General features: G+C 40.9%; 1 protein-coding gene and 1 non-coding gene across 3 annotated transcripts in view; both read left to right on the plus strand.

The window, feature by feature from the left end:
- Positions 1–15,502, plus strand: part of MATN2 (matrilin 2) — a 128,174-nt gene that overhangs the window by 110,013 nt on the left and 2,659 nt on the right. The window contains exons 10-17 of one of the 2 annotated variants that reach the window (XM_008575212.1): positions 3,620–3,742; positions 5,062–5,184; positions 6,562–6,684; positions 9,961–10,374; positions 12,642–12,794; positions 13,793–13,864; positions 14,188–14,322; positions 14,701–14,799. In XM_008575212.1, coding sequence (XP_008573434.1) covers positions 3,620–3,742; positions 5,062–5,184; positions 6,562–6,684; positions 9,961–10,374; positions 12,642–12,794; positions 13,793–13,864; positions 14,188–14,322; positions 14,701–14,799 — 1,242 coding nt within the window. The remainder of the gene's footprint in view (positions 1–3,619; positions 3,743–5,061; positions 5,185–6,561; positions 6,685–9,960; positions 10,375–12,641; positions 12,795–13,792; positions 13,865–14,187; positions 14,323–14,700; positions 14,800–15,502) is intronic. The other variant, XM_008575213.1, reaches the window with a different exon arrangement.
- On the plus strand, positions 5,769–5,843 carry TRNAM-CAU. The gene has a single exon. It is a non-coding gene; the product is annotated as a tRNA-Met (tRNA).

Below are 15,502 nucleotides of genomic sequence, written 5' to 3' on the forward strand. Positions count from 1 at the left end.
TTGGGTGCTCTCTCCCACTTCTTGGTTCATTCACTCTGGGGAAGCCCTGTTGTGAGCATCCGTAGGGAAAGGCCAACATGGTGAGGGACTGAAGCCTCCAGCCACCATCAGAGAAGAACTGAGTCCTGCCAATAAGTACACAAGTGAGGTTATAAGCAGACTTGGGTGCTCTCTCCCACTTCTTGGTTCATTCACTCTGGGGAAGCCCTGTTGTGAGCATCCCTAGGGAAAGGCCAACATGGTGAGGGACTGAAGCCTCCAGCCACCATCAGAGAGGAACTGAGTCCTGCCAATAAGTACACAAGTGAGGTTATAAGCAGGTTCTGCAGCTCCAGTGGAGCCTTGAGATGACTGCAGCCTCGTGAGAGACCCTGAGCCAGAACCATCCAGTGAAGCCACTTCCAGATTCCAGGCCCAAATGTGTTGTTGTTTTAAGCAGCTAAGTTTTGGGGTGACTTTGTCAAACATCAATAGATAGCTAATACACCATTTTTATGGTTTATTAAAGCTCCCAGTGCTTCGTTATGTGAATAAAAGCAAATACAGATACCTGTTTTTATTTTCTCCCCTTTCTTACACACACAAAAAAGCATGTACTGTATACCACATTCCATGCTTTTTTTTTTTATTCAATGATATATCCTTGGTATCTCTTCATATCATTACGTAGAGAAATTCCTCATTCTTTTTATAGCTGCTAATGTTCCATTGCACGGAATATTTATTCAGCCAGTCCCCATTGCTGGACACTTTGGGTTGTTTCCCACTTTTGGTTATTACAAACATTGCTGCAGTGAATAACTTGAAAGTATATCTCTTCATATGGCGCAAGGGTGTCTGTAGGACAGAGTTCCAGAAAGGAAGTTGCTGGGTAAAAGGTACATTTTGTAACTTTGTTAGGTACTGCCAGATACTCCCCACATGGTGAGTTTGCCCTTCAGTATGTTTGACTTTTGAATTATGTGCCTGGTTTGCCTTTAAAAATCATCTCTGCAGGAGATTCTGATGCTTGTCTGAGATTGAGAACTCAACCTACTCTACTGTCTCTTGATCAGATGCTCTAAAGAGATGAGGAAGGGAAAGTCTAGAAGTCAAAACTCTCCACGTGCTTTTACAGCATGCAGACAACAAAGATTCCAAACCACTACTAATTTGAAAGCCCAGGAGAACTGAGAAACTGGGCTGGGAGCTCCTGGGATAGCCTGCAGCCAAGGGTGAGGACACACCCCTGTGGGCACGTGACTTCCCAGCCTGCATCGTCCTGGTAAAGGAAAGCAGCACCCATCTGCCAGATGTAGGCTAGACCACTTAGGCTCAGGAAAGCCTGGGCATCAGGGGCCCTTGGGTCTATGTGGGGAGACTCCCCAGCTCTTTAAGGTGGAGGCCTGAGCAGAAGCTAAGAAGACAGGATAGGGCACTGGGGAAGCGCCAGGATGGAAGGGCTACTCAGAGGGGTCTGTCGGGATTATGGCTTGACAAGGCTGGTCTGAAAGAGCTAAAGCTATTTTATTACCTTGGGAAATGGAGTATTCATATTATAAATTCATGGTGGGGGAAAAAAGCTCACGTCCATAGCCAGCCAGCCTCTCTGTCATGGGTCACTGTACTGTACTTCCCACTCTTCTACTACGTGAGGAACTAACCCAAGCCGTTGAGAAATGTTCTGCATTAATAACGAGTCTAGAATGTGCCCAGAGAAGTAAGTCATGTTCAGAGCAAACGTGATGGTCCAACTCTGCTTTGAATCTCTTCTGCAGCTATAATTTCAGTTAATGACATTTTCCTGTTGTTCAGATATTTTGGCAGCACTTCTGCCCAAAGAAAGATAGGCAAAATTCCCTTCTTGTCTGAAAGCTTACTTCAGAATATACCAATGCAGTGTAGTCAGAAAAAAACATGGGATTTATTATCACAAGATAACATTTTTAGCCTGGTTCTTTGATTTATTAACAATTGGTCTTGGCAAGCCATCAACCTTCCCAAACCTTAGTTTCCTTAGCTGGTGAATGAAAATACGAACAGCTGCCTTAACTAAACCACAGGGTGATTCTGAGGACTCCCCTCTAAGGGAAGTACTATAAAAATGCTTCACAAAAAAAGTGTATGGTTTGTGCCTGATTATAAAAGTCATTATATGGTTTGGGGCTTTTATTTAATAACTTCAATGCATATCTATTACAGAAATTCTACTCAGTCTGAAAGTACTGAGGTAACTGTCAGGAATGTGTATGGTTCTTATAAAAAGCCACTGCCCACCTGTCCTCAGTATCAAGCTTTTAAAATGTCAGCCTGGTTTTCACTGGCTCACAAACCTCCTGGTCCCCCAGAAGCCACCCAGCCCTATAGTTGGCAATGCCATCCTTCCCTGTTCAGTCCAGTAACCTCAGCGTCATCCTTGACTTTGCTGTCCTACCCACATGAAGATGGACTCTTCGTATCAATCCACCAGCAAATCTTATAGGATCTACCTTTCAAACACAGCCACAGTGACCATTTCCCACCAGCCTGGTCTGGGCCATCAGGAGGGTTGCAGTAGGCTGCTTCCAGCTCTCCATGCTCTGTCCTTACCACGCTCCCTTCTGTGCAGAGCAATCCTTTTATAACGAAGTCGGATCGTGTCACGCCACTGCTCAATACCCTCCAGTGCCTGCCGTTCTCACTCAGACCTGACCCTTGCCTGTTATTCCCACGTGGTCTGCCCCCGCTGACCTCGTACCCCGCCAGGCTCCAGGTTGCTCTGATGAGTCGGGTCTACTTGCCTTTCCTGAAACGTGCTAAACATGCTCTTATCTCTGCAGTTTGCAAATGCTGTTCTTTCTTGCTGGTTATGCTCTTGCCCAGATACCACCACTTGCTTCCTCTGTTTCTTCAGGGGTCTGTCAGTATCACCTTATCTGACTGCACCATGTGAAATAACAAGCCCTCCCCACACCCCACCCCAGGAGCCACTGTTCTCCTTACCCTGCTTTTTCTCTATAGCACTTTTCCCCACCTGACTTATTGTGTGTTTGCCTACTGTTTATCTTCCACGCACTCTGCTTCCCCCAATGCCAGCTGCCAAATGTAAGTTTCACAAAAGCAGAAACGTTCTTTTATTCATTGTTGTATCTCCAGAGCTTAGAGTAGTGCCTGGCTCATAGTAGGGACTCATGACTATTTGTTGACTGACAATAAATTAATGAATGGATTACCTACGTGTGATACATACATACATGTAAGTATTATAGTTATATGTGAGCCAATGAAGTTAAACATTTGTTGACTGACAATAAATTAATGAATGGATTACCTACGTGTGATACATACATACATGTATTATATGTGAGCCAATGAAGTTAAACTTATTTCCTAACATTTATAGGCCATTTATATCTCTTCTTTGGTAAATTGTCTTTTGTTTATTTTTCCTGTGGAGATGATTACATTGTTTTATTTGTATATGTTCTGTAAATATTAAGCATTTTTTGCTCATAGACATGATTTATGTTCTGAAAATGCACGGTGGGATAAAGCACTGTCTTAATTTAAGGTGACTGAAATGTCTTTTATGATTGAAGAAGTAATTGATGTACGGGATCATTTTTTTCTTCTGTTTTTCTAATTACAATTGGATTTTCAGAATTGGACGCTTGTGCTTTGGGGGACCATGGTTGTGAACATTCGTGTGTAAGCAGTGAAGATTCATTCGTGTGCCAATGCTTTGAAGGGTATATACTCCGGGAAGATGGGAAAACCTGCAGAAGTAAGTTTTTGCTGGAGCTGGTTCATATTACTGTGTCAGACTACTGCATGAAATCCACTATCCTAGTCTCTGTATAAAAAGTCAGTGCTACACAACTGAATGTCATATGGTATCCCAAATGGGATTATGGAACAAAATTACTGTGTCAGACTACTGCATGAAATCCACTATCCTAGTCTCTGTATAAAAAGTCAGTGCCACACAACTGAATGTCATATGGTATCCCAAATGGGATTATGGAACAAGAAAAGGATATTAGGTAAAACTAAATAAATGTAAACAAACTATGGACTTTGCATTAATAATAATGTATCAATATGGGTTTAGAGGACTGGCCAATTAGCTCAGGTGGTAAGAGCTCAGATGGTTAGAGTGTTGATAACACCAAGGTCCAGGGTTCGATCCCTGTACTGGCCAGTGCCCCCCCTCCCATGGGTTTATTAATTATAACAAGTGTACCATATTAATGTACGATGTTAATAATAGAGGAAACTGGATGTGGGGTTTTGCCACTTATTAGCTCTGCCATTTATTAGCTGGGAAAGTTGCTTAAATTCTCTCAGGTTTGTTTATTTATCTTTAATAATGTTGTTATTTCTGGTAGCACAAATCCCTCGCAGAGGCTACCTTGTGATGAGGCCATTCTTACATGTCAGAAAACAAAGCCTCGTAGTTGGGGTCACAACAAGCAGCTTTAGAGTGAACTGCTGCTGTAAATCTCAAGACACCTCTTTGTATAATCAAAGGGGAGTGTGTAACCCTGAGCAAATATTTCCATCCCTATTGGTTATCTTTTTCTGAAGGGTCTCAAAACACTTTACAAAGAGCAATTTGTGTTGACGCTTTTTGAAGAAAAGATGAATAACTGGAATTATTAGTTTCATTTTTCAGACAGGAAAGCCAAGGCTCCCCCAGAGGTTAAGTGACCCTCCTAAATCATATATTATGTCACGGACAAAGCCAAAATTAGATTTCCTGCTACTAATCTAAATTGAGGCTTAATCTCCTAAGTAATCACGCCAACAGTGTTTCCATTCTGATATCAGAAACTATGTCTGCAGAGAGCTGACAATGGCTTGCATTTTTACGAGACACTGAAGTAGGTGCTGGTGAATGACGGTGATGATAGTGAGAAAGTTTGAAGAGTTAGCCGAAATCCCAGCTGCTAAACTTCATCCTCAGTTTTACCTTCCTGCCCCATGGATCCCTGCGCTCAAGTAGCAGCACGATCCAGTGGCTGAGATGGATGGATCCTCCAAGGTGAAGCCCATGTAAACTTTATGTGGGTGAAATTGTTTTAACCTGCTTGCTGTCCTCAGAGAAAGATGTCTGCCGGTCAGTAGACCATGGCTGTGAACACATTTGTGTGAACAGTGATGATTCGTACAACTGCAAGTGCTCAGAGGGATTCCGGCTCGCTGCGGATGGAAAACGCTGCAGAAGTAAGTAGCCTTAAGGTGGAGAAGAACTTTTTCATCTGTGGGACTCAGATGGTTACAGAACTTTATTTCATCTTTAAAATCTTCCTTTATTATCAATGTCATAAATACAAGTTCCTGCCTTAGGAAAACACTCTGAAAGTGTTTTGCTAGAGATCAGTTCAGTAGACCCTTAGTCCTCAGGAATTTCTCAGCCGAGGTGCTGAGTCGTCAGGCTCTTAGCTTCTTTTCATTTTCTCTCAGCTGTCGGTCCTTTCCACAATCGTTGTGTGGATGTCCAGAGCCTAGCACAGTGCCTGGATGGTCACTGGACTGAATTAGAATCTGCCAGTAATCACTACAAGGACTGAGGTTTAACTACAGTGCTTTTTCTTCTCAGCAGACCTTATAAGTAAGGGTGGGAGAGGGACTGAATTTTGGAATTTTCTGTGGGTTTTATTTATCTATTCTTTATATCATTTGCTTTTGTAGGTCACTCAGAACACACTCTTGAGAGTTTAGTTAGAAGGTGTATTAGTCAGCGTTCTCCAGAGAAATAGACCAATAGATATATTTGAGAGTACTTAGCAAAGTTCATGGAAAGGGCTGGCCGGTTAGCTCAGTTGGTTTAGAGCATGGTGCTCATAACACCAAGGTCCAGGGTTCAATCCCTGTACCAGCCAGCTGCCAACCCCCGCCCCCAGAATGTTTGTGGAAAGATAGAATTAAAAGATAATACAAATCTTTCTATGCACTTTTCAAAGTACCTCCATTTGTGTATATATATATATATATATATATATATATATATATATATATACACACATATATGCATGTATGTGGACAGAGAGAGAGATTGATTTAAGGAACTGGCTGACATGACCATAGAGGCTGGCAAACCCTAAATCTGTAGGGCAGGCTGGAGACCCAGGGAAGGATTGATGTTGCAGCTTAAGTCTGAAGGCAGTCTGGATGCAGAATTCCCTCTTCCTCGGCAGACCTCAGTCCTTTTCTCTTAAGGCCTTCAACTGACTGGATGAGGCCTACCTATGTTATGAAGGGTAATCTTCTTTACTAAAAGTCTACTGATTTAAATGTTCATCATATCTAAAAATAACCTTCACAGCATCATCTAGACTGGTGTTTGGCCAAGCAACTGGGCACCATAGCCTAGGCAAGGTGACACATACAGTGAACCATCACAGTACCCAAAGGAAGAGAGAGACATGGACACACGAGCTCAGCGAGGTGGGCATTAGAAGATGTTATAAAGGAGGTTTGAACAGAGATAGATTCTTTTTTAAAAAAGGATTACTTCCGTGATCTCTCCTTACATGATGATTCAATCCAGCTCATTTCTACACTGATGGGATTGTTCTCCTCTCACTACATTTTCCTCAGGGAAGGATGTCTGCAAATCAACCCACCATGGCTGTGAACACATTTGTGTTAATAATGGCAACTCCTACATCTGCAAATGCTCAGAGGGATTTGTTCTAGCTGAGGACAGAAGACGGTGCAAGAGTAAGTGATCTGAACTTGGCTCTCCGCTTTAATTTGGTTTTCCAGCAACTGCTTTTTGGAGTATTTTCAGGCAACAAATCCCTCACCTCTGCTTCTCCCATAAATATAAATGCGTATGCACAAATACAGAATGGGGAAGAGAAGTCTTAACTGTAGCACCTGCAAAAACACTTTTGGTTTTAGTTGACAATAAGTTCATTATCAGTCAAAGGCTAGAGTACTCTTAAACTGAATAAGAATATCTGTCTCTTCAGAGTAGAGGAAGGAAAACAAAACAAAATAAAAGAATATGTGGACAAGGCAAGTAGAATTGTGCTCTGCTCTATGCTGGAGAATTACACTTAGTTCTGGCCATGGTACTTTAGGAAAAGAGATGAATCAAAGGTTTAAACATAAAAAACAAAACAAAACCACAAAACAGCAGAAGAAATCTTGAGAGAAGTATTTTATAATCTCAGAGTAAAGTTTTCTAAACGTGACATGAAATTTAAAAGCCACAAGGGGGGAAATATATAGTAAGAGGTTAAAGCTACAGTATCTTTTTTAACCTATTAGTTATCAGAAAGCAAAAAGTTTGATGATTCCTTATGTTGGCAAAGGTATGTTATAACAGACAATTATAAATGGATCAGTGGTGCCTGAATTGGTACAACCTTTAGGAGGGCAATTTGACAATATTTTTAATGCAGTTCCATTTCTAGGAGTTTATCCTACAGATATGTGCATGTGTTCACAAAACGTTTTGATATATATTCAAAATATATATATATATTCTCTTTTATAATGTTTGAATTTTGTTCCATGCGCATGTATTATTTTTTAGAAAAAAATTAAAGGAATAGGATAAACATGATTTAGAAAGAATAAGCATCATGGTGAGGATGTTCAGTACTATGTTAAGTGGAAAATAAAGGAAAAAACTGGTGATCTTTGTAAAAAAAAAAGACTGGAGTTACCATTCAAATACCAAAGTGATTGTCACCTCATTCATGATTTATATGACACGCCACCACCCCAAAAAGAAAAGACAAGACACTAGGGAGAAGCTACAGCTCAGCGCAAGGACAAAGAAACTTTCCATCAGGGAAGCTGTGTGATTAGTTAGTTCAGAGCATAAGCTTTGGGTCAGCTAGACCTGGATTTGAATCCCCATTCATACGGCTTGTGTGACTGGTCAAATTAAGTAACTTCTTTGAATCTCATCTATAAAATGAGAGTGATAGCTCACAAAACCACTGTGAGAAACACATGAGATAATGTACTTAAAGGTGCTGAGTTCTGTGCAGGCTCACGATAAGTGCTCAGTAGGTGATCACTATTGCAGTCATCGACAGAGCTTTCCACAGATGGGGCTTTGTTGGTTAAGTGATGAGTTCCTCATCAGGAGAGGTGTTCAGGCCCAGGCTGAATGGTGGGGATGTTGTAAAGAGGGGTGTAAGCAACAGAAGGGCAGGAATAGATGACCTTTAAAGGGCTTATCCAACACTGAAATTCTAGAACTCTGTGAAAATCATGTTCTGAAAGCAAATCACAGCTCTATTCCAGTCTCATAAACTTAACTACCAAAAAAAAAATGCCCAAGGAAAGTGGGAATGAAACAAAAAGAAAAAATAAAAAAATTAAATTAAATTAAAAATAAAAATGAAAGTGGGAATCACCCTCCTACAAACAAGTAGCCAGCACCTGGGGCGTCCTTCCTGGGTCTGAAATCGAATATCTGGGTCCTTCTCACACTGACATTCTTCCCCTCTACCATTCATTTCCTGGAGACGCCATCTGTGTCCCCTACTGTGCTGGGAGGCTGCAAGTGCTGGCTTTGTTCTATAAGAAAAGAGTATTTGGGAAAGAAGAGAAAACAGACTCACTGCTGGAAAATTATTTCAGTATTTCTGAAATCTGTTGGAGAGCCATGCGCATGCCGCTTCAGTCTTTTTCTGGTTGATTCAAGAACAGGCTGTGAATGTAAACGAAGCTCTGAATTGGCCTTTTCCTCTTTCACTAATAAAGGATCAATAGGTTGAGTAATGAGGACAAGCACTTCACGGAGAAAGAGGACTCAAACCCCCCCCCCCCCACACACACACGGTTACATTGACAGGTTATACTGGACAGGCATAGAAATATTTTCACATGTGTGTTTTTACTTGCTTATATTTTTGTGTCTCACTTTGAAAGATTAGACAGCTGCTTGATATATAAAAGAGAATGTTACATCACATATTGTGTACACTGTTTGAAATGAGATCATCCACTTGGGATCTATAAATTTTTCTTATGCAGCTTTATATTACAAAAAGTCTCTCCACCCCTAAAGTGCTTTAAGTATTTGCATAAAGCTTTTATCTCTCTTTTACTGTCAGCCATCTGAGTTGCTGAAAAGCTTCCATGTAGATACAGAATTCATGGTAACAATTGTTTTTTAAACTTTAATAGGTTAGCAGGATACTTACAGGTATGCTACCCAATGAACATCACCTCATTCATTTATTCTGTCAACAAGCATTTATTAAATACTTGTGTGCCAGATATTGGGGGCACAAAAATGAATGAGACATAGTCCTTGCTGAGGAGGAACTCACAGACTGGAGGAGGAGACAGACACATAATTAAATAATTATTGTGCAATGTGGAGTACTATATACAGTACATTAGATTATAAGCAACTCGTCAGGGGTTTTTGTCTTGGTCTCTATCACAATCCTGCTGTGCCCACTGCCTTGCACAAAGCAGGTGCTCAATAAATAAATGGTTGAATAGATTAGTAGTGTTATGGGCATATGGACTAAGCTGGGCTACTAGGAGAGCTCCCAGGAAGAAGTGATGGCTGAGCTGAATTTTAAGAATCTCCTCCATTGTGTCAAAATGCCAGCACTAGGGTGATGTCACTCTCCTGCAGTAAAGTTATAGGAACCTTTTGGGTGTTCCCAGACCCTTAAGTGTGCTCTACATACAGCCCCTCCCAGACTAAGCTGTCAGTGTTCCAGGGTACAGTGTGGAGTTGATTTCCCAGACAATTTGTACATCTGCTTTGTGTTTTTGCTTGTGAAAAATATTATTTTTATCAATTTGGCAAGCCAAACATAAAAGGGTATGTAAAATTATTGTTGCTTGTGACCCTCCTAACAAACCTTGTCTGTCCTGTGGATTATCTAAAGAAAAACAAAAGTGGTTCGCCAAAACAGTTATGCCTCCAATTTAAGGAGCATTTTCTTCTATTCTTGTGCATAAATGATTTTTAATTATCTGACCATGTCAACTTTCCTCTCATTCCTGTAGGATGCACTGAAGGCCCAATTGACCTGGTCTTTGTGATTGATGGGTCCAAGAGCCTTGGAGAAGAGAATTTTGAAATTGTGAAGCAGTTTGTCACTGGAATTATAGATTCCTTGGCGATTTCCCCCAAAGCTGCTCGAGTGGGGCTGCTTCAGTATTCCACGCAGGTCCACACAGAGTTTACCCTGAGAAACTTCAACTCTGCCAAAGACATGAAAAAAGCTGTGGCCCACATGAAATACATGGGCAAGGGCTCTATGACTGGGCTGGCCCTGAAACACATGTTTGAGAGAAGTTTTACTCAAGTAGAAGGGGCCAGGCCCCTCTCCACACGGGTGCCCAGAGTGGCCATCGTGTTCACCGACGGACGGGCTCAGGATGACGTCTCCGAGTGGGCCGGTAAAGCCAAGGCCAATGGTAATACGGGATGGAGGTGTGGTTTACACCACACAAGGTTCATTCTTAAACTCAGCTGGCCATAGGATTCTTTGAGAGTATAGAAAGGTTTCCTGTCACCCACCATTATACATCTTTACTAAACTGCCACCTAAGGCCTTAACAGCACCCCACAAGGAACAAGAGCTTGTTGTGTGTATACACACATATATTTCACTTATATACACACACACATACATACATATACATATCTCATGTGCAGGTACTTCAAAAAGTTCATGGAAAGATTCATATTATCTTTTCATTCTATTTTTTCCACGAACTTTTTGAAGTACACATGTGTGTGTCTTTTAACCAATGCTTCAAATGGACATTCTGAAAGCGCGATAGCCTCAGGACAGAGATACTCTTGTCGTTGGAGATGGCAAGTTAGCTTCTGAGAAAATCAAAATGTTGGAAGAAGTTATGACTCTAAGCTCTTGTTGCTCAGTAAAGGTCAGCCTTTTCACTGAGGTTTTTCTAACCTTGTGTATAATGCAGGGACAGACTTTCGGGGTTACTTCAATTGTATAGATGTTAAGTATGGTAGAGGAGTATGGCCCCTGGCAAAGGAAACCCAAAAGCCAGGATGGCTGGCAGAGAATTTACAGTGAAGTTTTCAGATTCCTTGGGGGAGATGAGAAAACTTGAAGTCATGAAACAACTTGCTTGAAAGCCACCTTCTTTAAGTACCCCTTGAGGGCATATTGCTTTAGCAAGTCCTGTAAGGGGAAAAAGGGTATGCATAGACCAAGGCCTCAGCCAAGACTTGATGGGCCCAGTGCCTAGATCAGGCCTGGCACACAGTAGATGCATGGCGATACTTGCTGAGTGAATGAACAAAGGAGTGGTAGTATCAGCAGTCCCACTGGTGAACTCCATTCCTCTTCACAGAAAGGCTGGTTCACATCGACATTCAATCACTACCTTTGTGAAGGAGGCCATTTAACTGATATTGCTCACCTCACTATTCACTCCCTTTTGTCTAGCCCAAGAGAGTGGTAGCCACAAAGTGCCTGCCCTGAATCATCTAGGTGGATTGTAAAATTGGCTATTCACACTAGATCAGCTTGCTAGAGCTCACGTTACCCATGGGCCCCTTTAGGCTGCATTCTTAAACAGTATTGGGGGAAGCATCTTGGTATCCAGAGACAGTAATTTGCCCTTTTATTTGTTTCATTAAGACTAATCTACCTTACACTTTCCCTCATTCAAATTTCCACAAATCACTCAAAGGCAGGTGGTAGGAGAAACAGATGTTTATTTGGTTCTTGAATCACAAGATTTATTTGAAGTGACATCTTCTAATGAATTTAATTACTCCTATGAATAGCTAATACAATCTTAAAATAGTACTTATCCTTCTTAGGAAGTTGTGTATAAAGTCACTGGACTCCTAGACAAATATGTGAAACTTGGTTATTGACCTTACACAGACTTAGGACAAGGCATAACTCTTGCCCCTTGGCTTAAAGAGCCATTTTAAAGTGCATTTTAAAAAATCTAGTTTAATGAATTAGCCAGAATATTAGTGCTGAAAAATGTGGGAAATCAAGCAGAACTTAATTCTTACTGTGTTTTATCTTCAAATGAAGAGTACATGGGGGAAGGGAGTCTAATGATTAATTTGAGTTAGAAATGCTGGAGCAACCTCATATCCCTCTGCAATCTAAGGCTGATGCTTGGATTTGTTCTTTTTCCTGACTTTGGACATTTCCAGTGCTCTGCAGATTCTCCTTTTCAGCTTAGCACCCTCTCACAAGGCTGTGTCCTTCCAGAGAAGTGGGCAAAAGATAGCTTCACTTGGCTCCAGGCCACTAGATATTCCTATCCTGTACCTTTGAGAAGCAGAAACTAGGTTGTAAGGTCATAAATTAACTTGCTTCTTAGAATTCTTCTGGAAGAGATTCCCACTTAGTAAGCCAAAAGATAGTGCTCTTTTCTAACTAATCTATAAGGCTAATTCAGGGGAAAGTTGTAGATATGTTAAATGACCCTGCCCAGAGCTAAGCAATAGTTGGTGGTTTAGCTCCCCAACTTCTCCCAAATGCCTCATCTCTCTCTTGGATCCCTCTTTTGTTCATAGGGCCAAAATAAAAATGCTGGAAAAGTAAAAGGAAAGGGAGGTTGACATAGACCCCTCAAATCACCACTTAATATCCAGCTGGCTTTGGGTATAATACAAATAACTTCCAGACCCTAGGAACACAACTCTAACTATCTTGTTCTTAAACTGCTCTGCACCTTAGGTATCACTATATATGCTGTTGGGGTAGGAAAAGCCATTGAGGAAGAACTACAAGAGATTGCTTCTGAGCCCACAGACAAGCATCTCTTCTATGCTGAAGACTTCAGCACAATGGGCGAGATAAGTGAAAAACTAAAGAAAGGCATCTGTGAAGGTACTGTAATTTGCATTTACCAAAGACCTTAGCAAACAGGGCAGCATGAACCCTTGAATGAGAAATTCTCAACCTTTTCTTTCAAAGTACTCAAAAAAGCACTTTTTTGGTAGGAAGGGCCAGTGATGCTTCAAAACAATAAGCAGAAAAAGGGAAACAGGGGAGAGAGAGGAAGACAAAAATAATAACTACCACTGCTTGAGCACATGTTGTGCCGAGCAGTGACAGGTGTTTTGACACGCCAGCATACTTAATTCTCACAAAAACCCTAGAGAGATGACCATTTAACTAAGAAACAATCATTACATAAGTCAGGAAAGCTGAGGTGCAATTTCAGCATATACCTCTAATTACAGTAGAGAAGGATGGGAGAATTTTCAAGCCCACTATTAAAAACTTAAAGAATGCCTTTCTGCATGGACTACTTATGTTTACAGAGTATTAGATTGCCTTCAGAATTGAAATGCTGTTATGCATACTTTTCTCCAGTTCACTAATTGTGCCAGGTATGCTTACACATAGCAGTTCTGCCTTTTTTCCTTTTACTCATGTCCCAGGCTTAGTCACCAAAAACTCTGAGATGAAAGGGGACCAGGGAGGGAAGGCCTTTCAGGTGTCTGCATAGATAATGTTTTGCCTCTTGGTGGTTTCATAAACTTGAAATGCCTCAAGTGAAGCTACTGCCATTTAACTTGATCCTTCAACAACTTCAACTTTTGTCTGTCCTACTTTCTAGACATAAAACATTTTGGGAGACATTCTTAAGTTAAAAGATGTAATTAAGGGGTCTGGGCTTCTCTTACTAGAGAGAACTATCCCAGAGTAGTCATGGATATCATGGTAACCAATTACTTTTCTGAATCTTTGGTGTTATCAAATGAAAACAAAAAGCCCTGGGTTATGGCAGGTAGGTAAGTTGATCTGGGACCAGCTTCCTAAAGAACACATGCATTCATGTGGACAACTATCACTCCTTCTGGTCATCTTTTTCTGCTCAGCTCTAGAAGACTCTGATGGAAGACAGGACTCCCCAGCAGGGGAACTGCCAAGGAGGGTCTACCAGCCAACAGGTAAATTTTAAAAGCAGTGTTTTCAGAATCTTCAGTGGGTGCTTCCATCATGGTTTCCCTCCAGATAGAAGTTATAAAGAAGTGAAAGATTTAAATTATGTTAATTAAAACATTTTTTCCTTGATCAGATAGGACACACTCTATACTTTACACTGTATTTGGGAACTAACATCTCTGCTGACAGTCTTTTTGCCACAGTTATGTCCCAAAGTAAAGGTCTGTATCAAATGTTAGGAACTCGAAGTACCTTACTCTGCTGATGGCTGTTTTATAACCGAAATACTGTTAAGCGGGTGTGACTTCAGTTTTCTTTCTCTTTACAGAATCTGAGCCAGTCACCATAAATATCCAAGACCTACTTTCCTGTTCTAATTTTGCAGTGCAACACAGATATCTGTTTGAAGAAGACAATCTTTCACAGTCTACACAAAAACTTTTCCATTCGACAAAATCTTCAGGTAATTCCAAGTAAAATATTATTATAAGATAACTTGATGCCAGCCTTTCAGCTTGCCAACAAACCTAGCTTAAAGGAAGAAAGGAGGAAGCAGAAGATAGAATAGTGGAAAAGAGAAGAAAAAACTTAAATGGGAACTAAAAAAACTAAAATAAACTGAAGTAAGTAGTCTTTCCTCCTAATCCACAATAAAAGCCACTTCCAGTATTAGAAGCTGTATATAGCCATTTCCTGGTATTTACTTTACTGGATCTGGCAGCACAGAAAAAGTTGAACATTTCTTTCATTATGGTTTCCTCCATATGATGATTCAGTCCTATTATTATGTGTCTGGGCAGTCTGGTGGATTATAGAGGTGAACACTTTCCATCTTTCTCAGGAAGTCCTTTGGAAGAAAAACATGATCAATGCAAATGTGAAAACCTTATAATGTTCCAGAATCTTGCAAATGAAGAAGTAAGAAAATTAACACAGCGTTATATCCTTTTCTAATACTATGCTTCTGTATGAAATCCAGAGTATTATCAAAACTTTACAAATGCTATATGTGGGTATGTATCAAATGAAGTCATTCTCATGAAGAACAGTAAACTCCAGGAAAGGCTTTTTTCTTTTAAAAAAAAAAGCAGCGTGATAAGTGTTTGAGAGCCAAGGGCAGGCCAAGCTTAGTGGCAAAGGTCAAGCACTTTTTTTTTCTTTTTTTTTTTAAAGATGACCGGTAAGGGGATCTTAACCCTTGACTTGGTGTTGTCAGCACCACGCTCACCCAGTGAGCAAACCGGCCATCCCTATATGAGATCCGAACCCGTGGCCTTGGTGTTATCAGCACCACACTCTCCCGAGTGAGCCACGGGCCGGCCCAAAGGTCAAGCACTTGGTTGCCATTTGCTATTCTGGGAGTTAGCAATAAGGCCAGTCAGTCAGTCAATATGTAAAGAATACTGATTTAACTCCCTCTACTGGTATATGGAAGATATTTACCGGGCCAGAAGTGCAACAAAGGTACAGTATGTACAGGCAAAGAAGGTTGAATGAAGAGGCTTCACTCAATCTAAACTCTGAATTTTTCCTTTAGCCTCAAGCTGTACTGCAGCCACATCTAGAGTGTGCAGTTTCTAAAGGACCAAGGCACTTTTTTCTTTTTTTGGTTTTATTTTCGTGTGTCAGTTTTTTTTTTTTTT

Source organism: Galeopterus variegatus, unplaced genomic scaffold (genome assembly GCF_000696425.1).
Source record: "Galeopterus variegatus unplaced genomic scaffold, G_variegatus-3.0.2 Scaffold1156, whole genome shotgun sequence".
Lineage (NCBI taxonomy): Eukaryota > Metazoa > Chordata > Mammalia > Dermoptera > Cynocephalidae > Galeopterus > Galeopterus variegatus.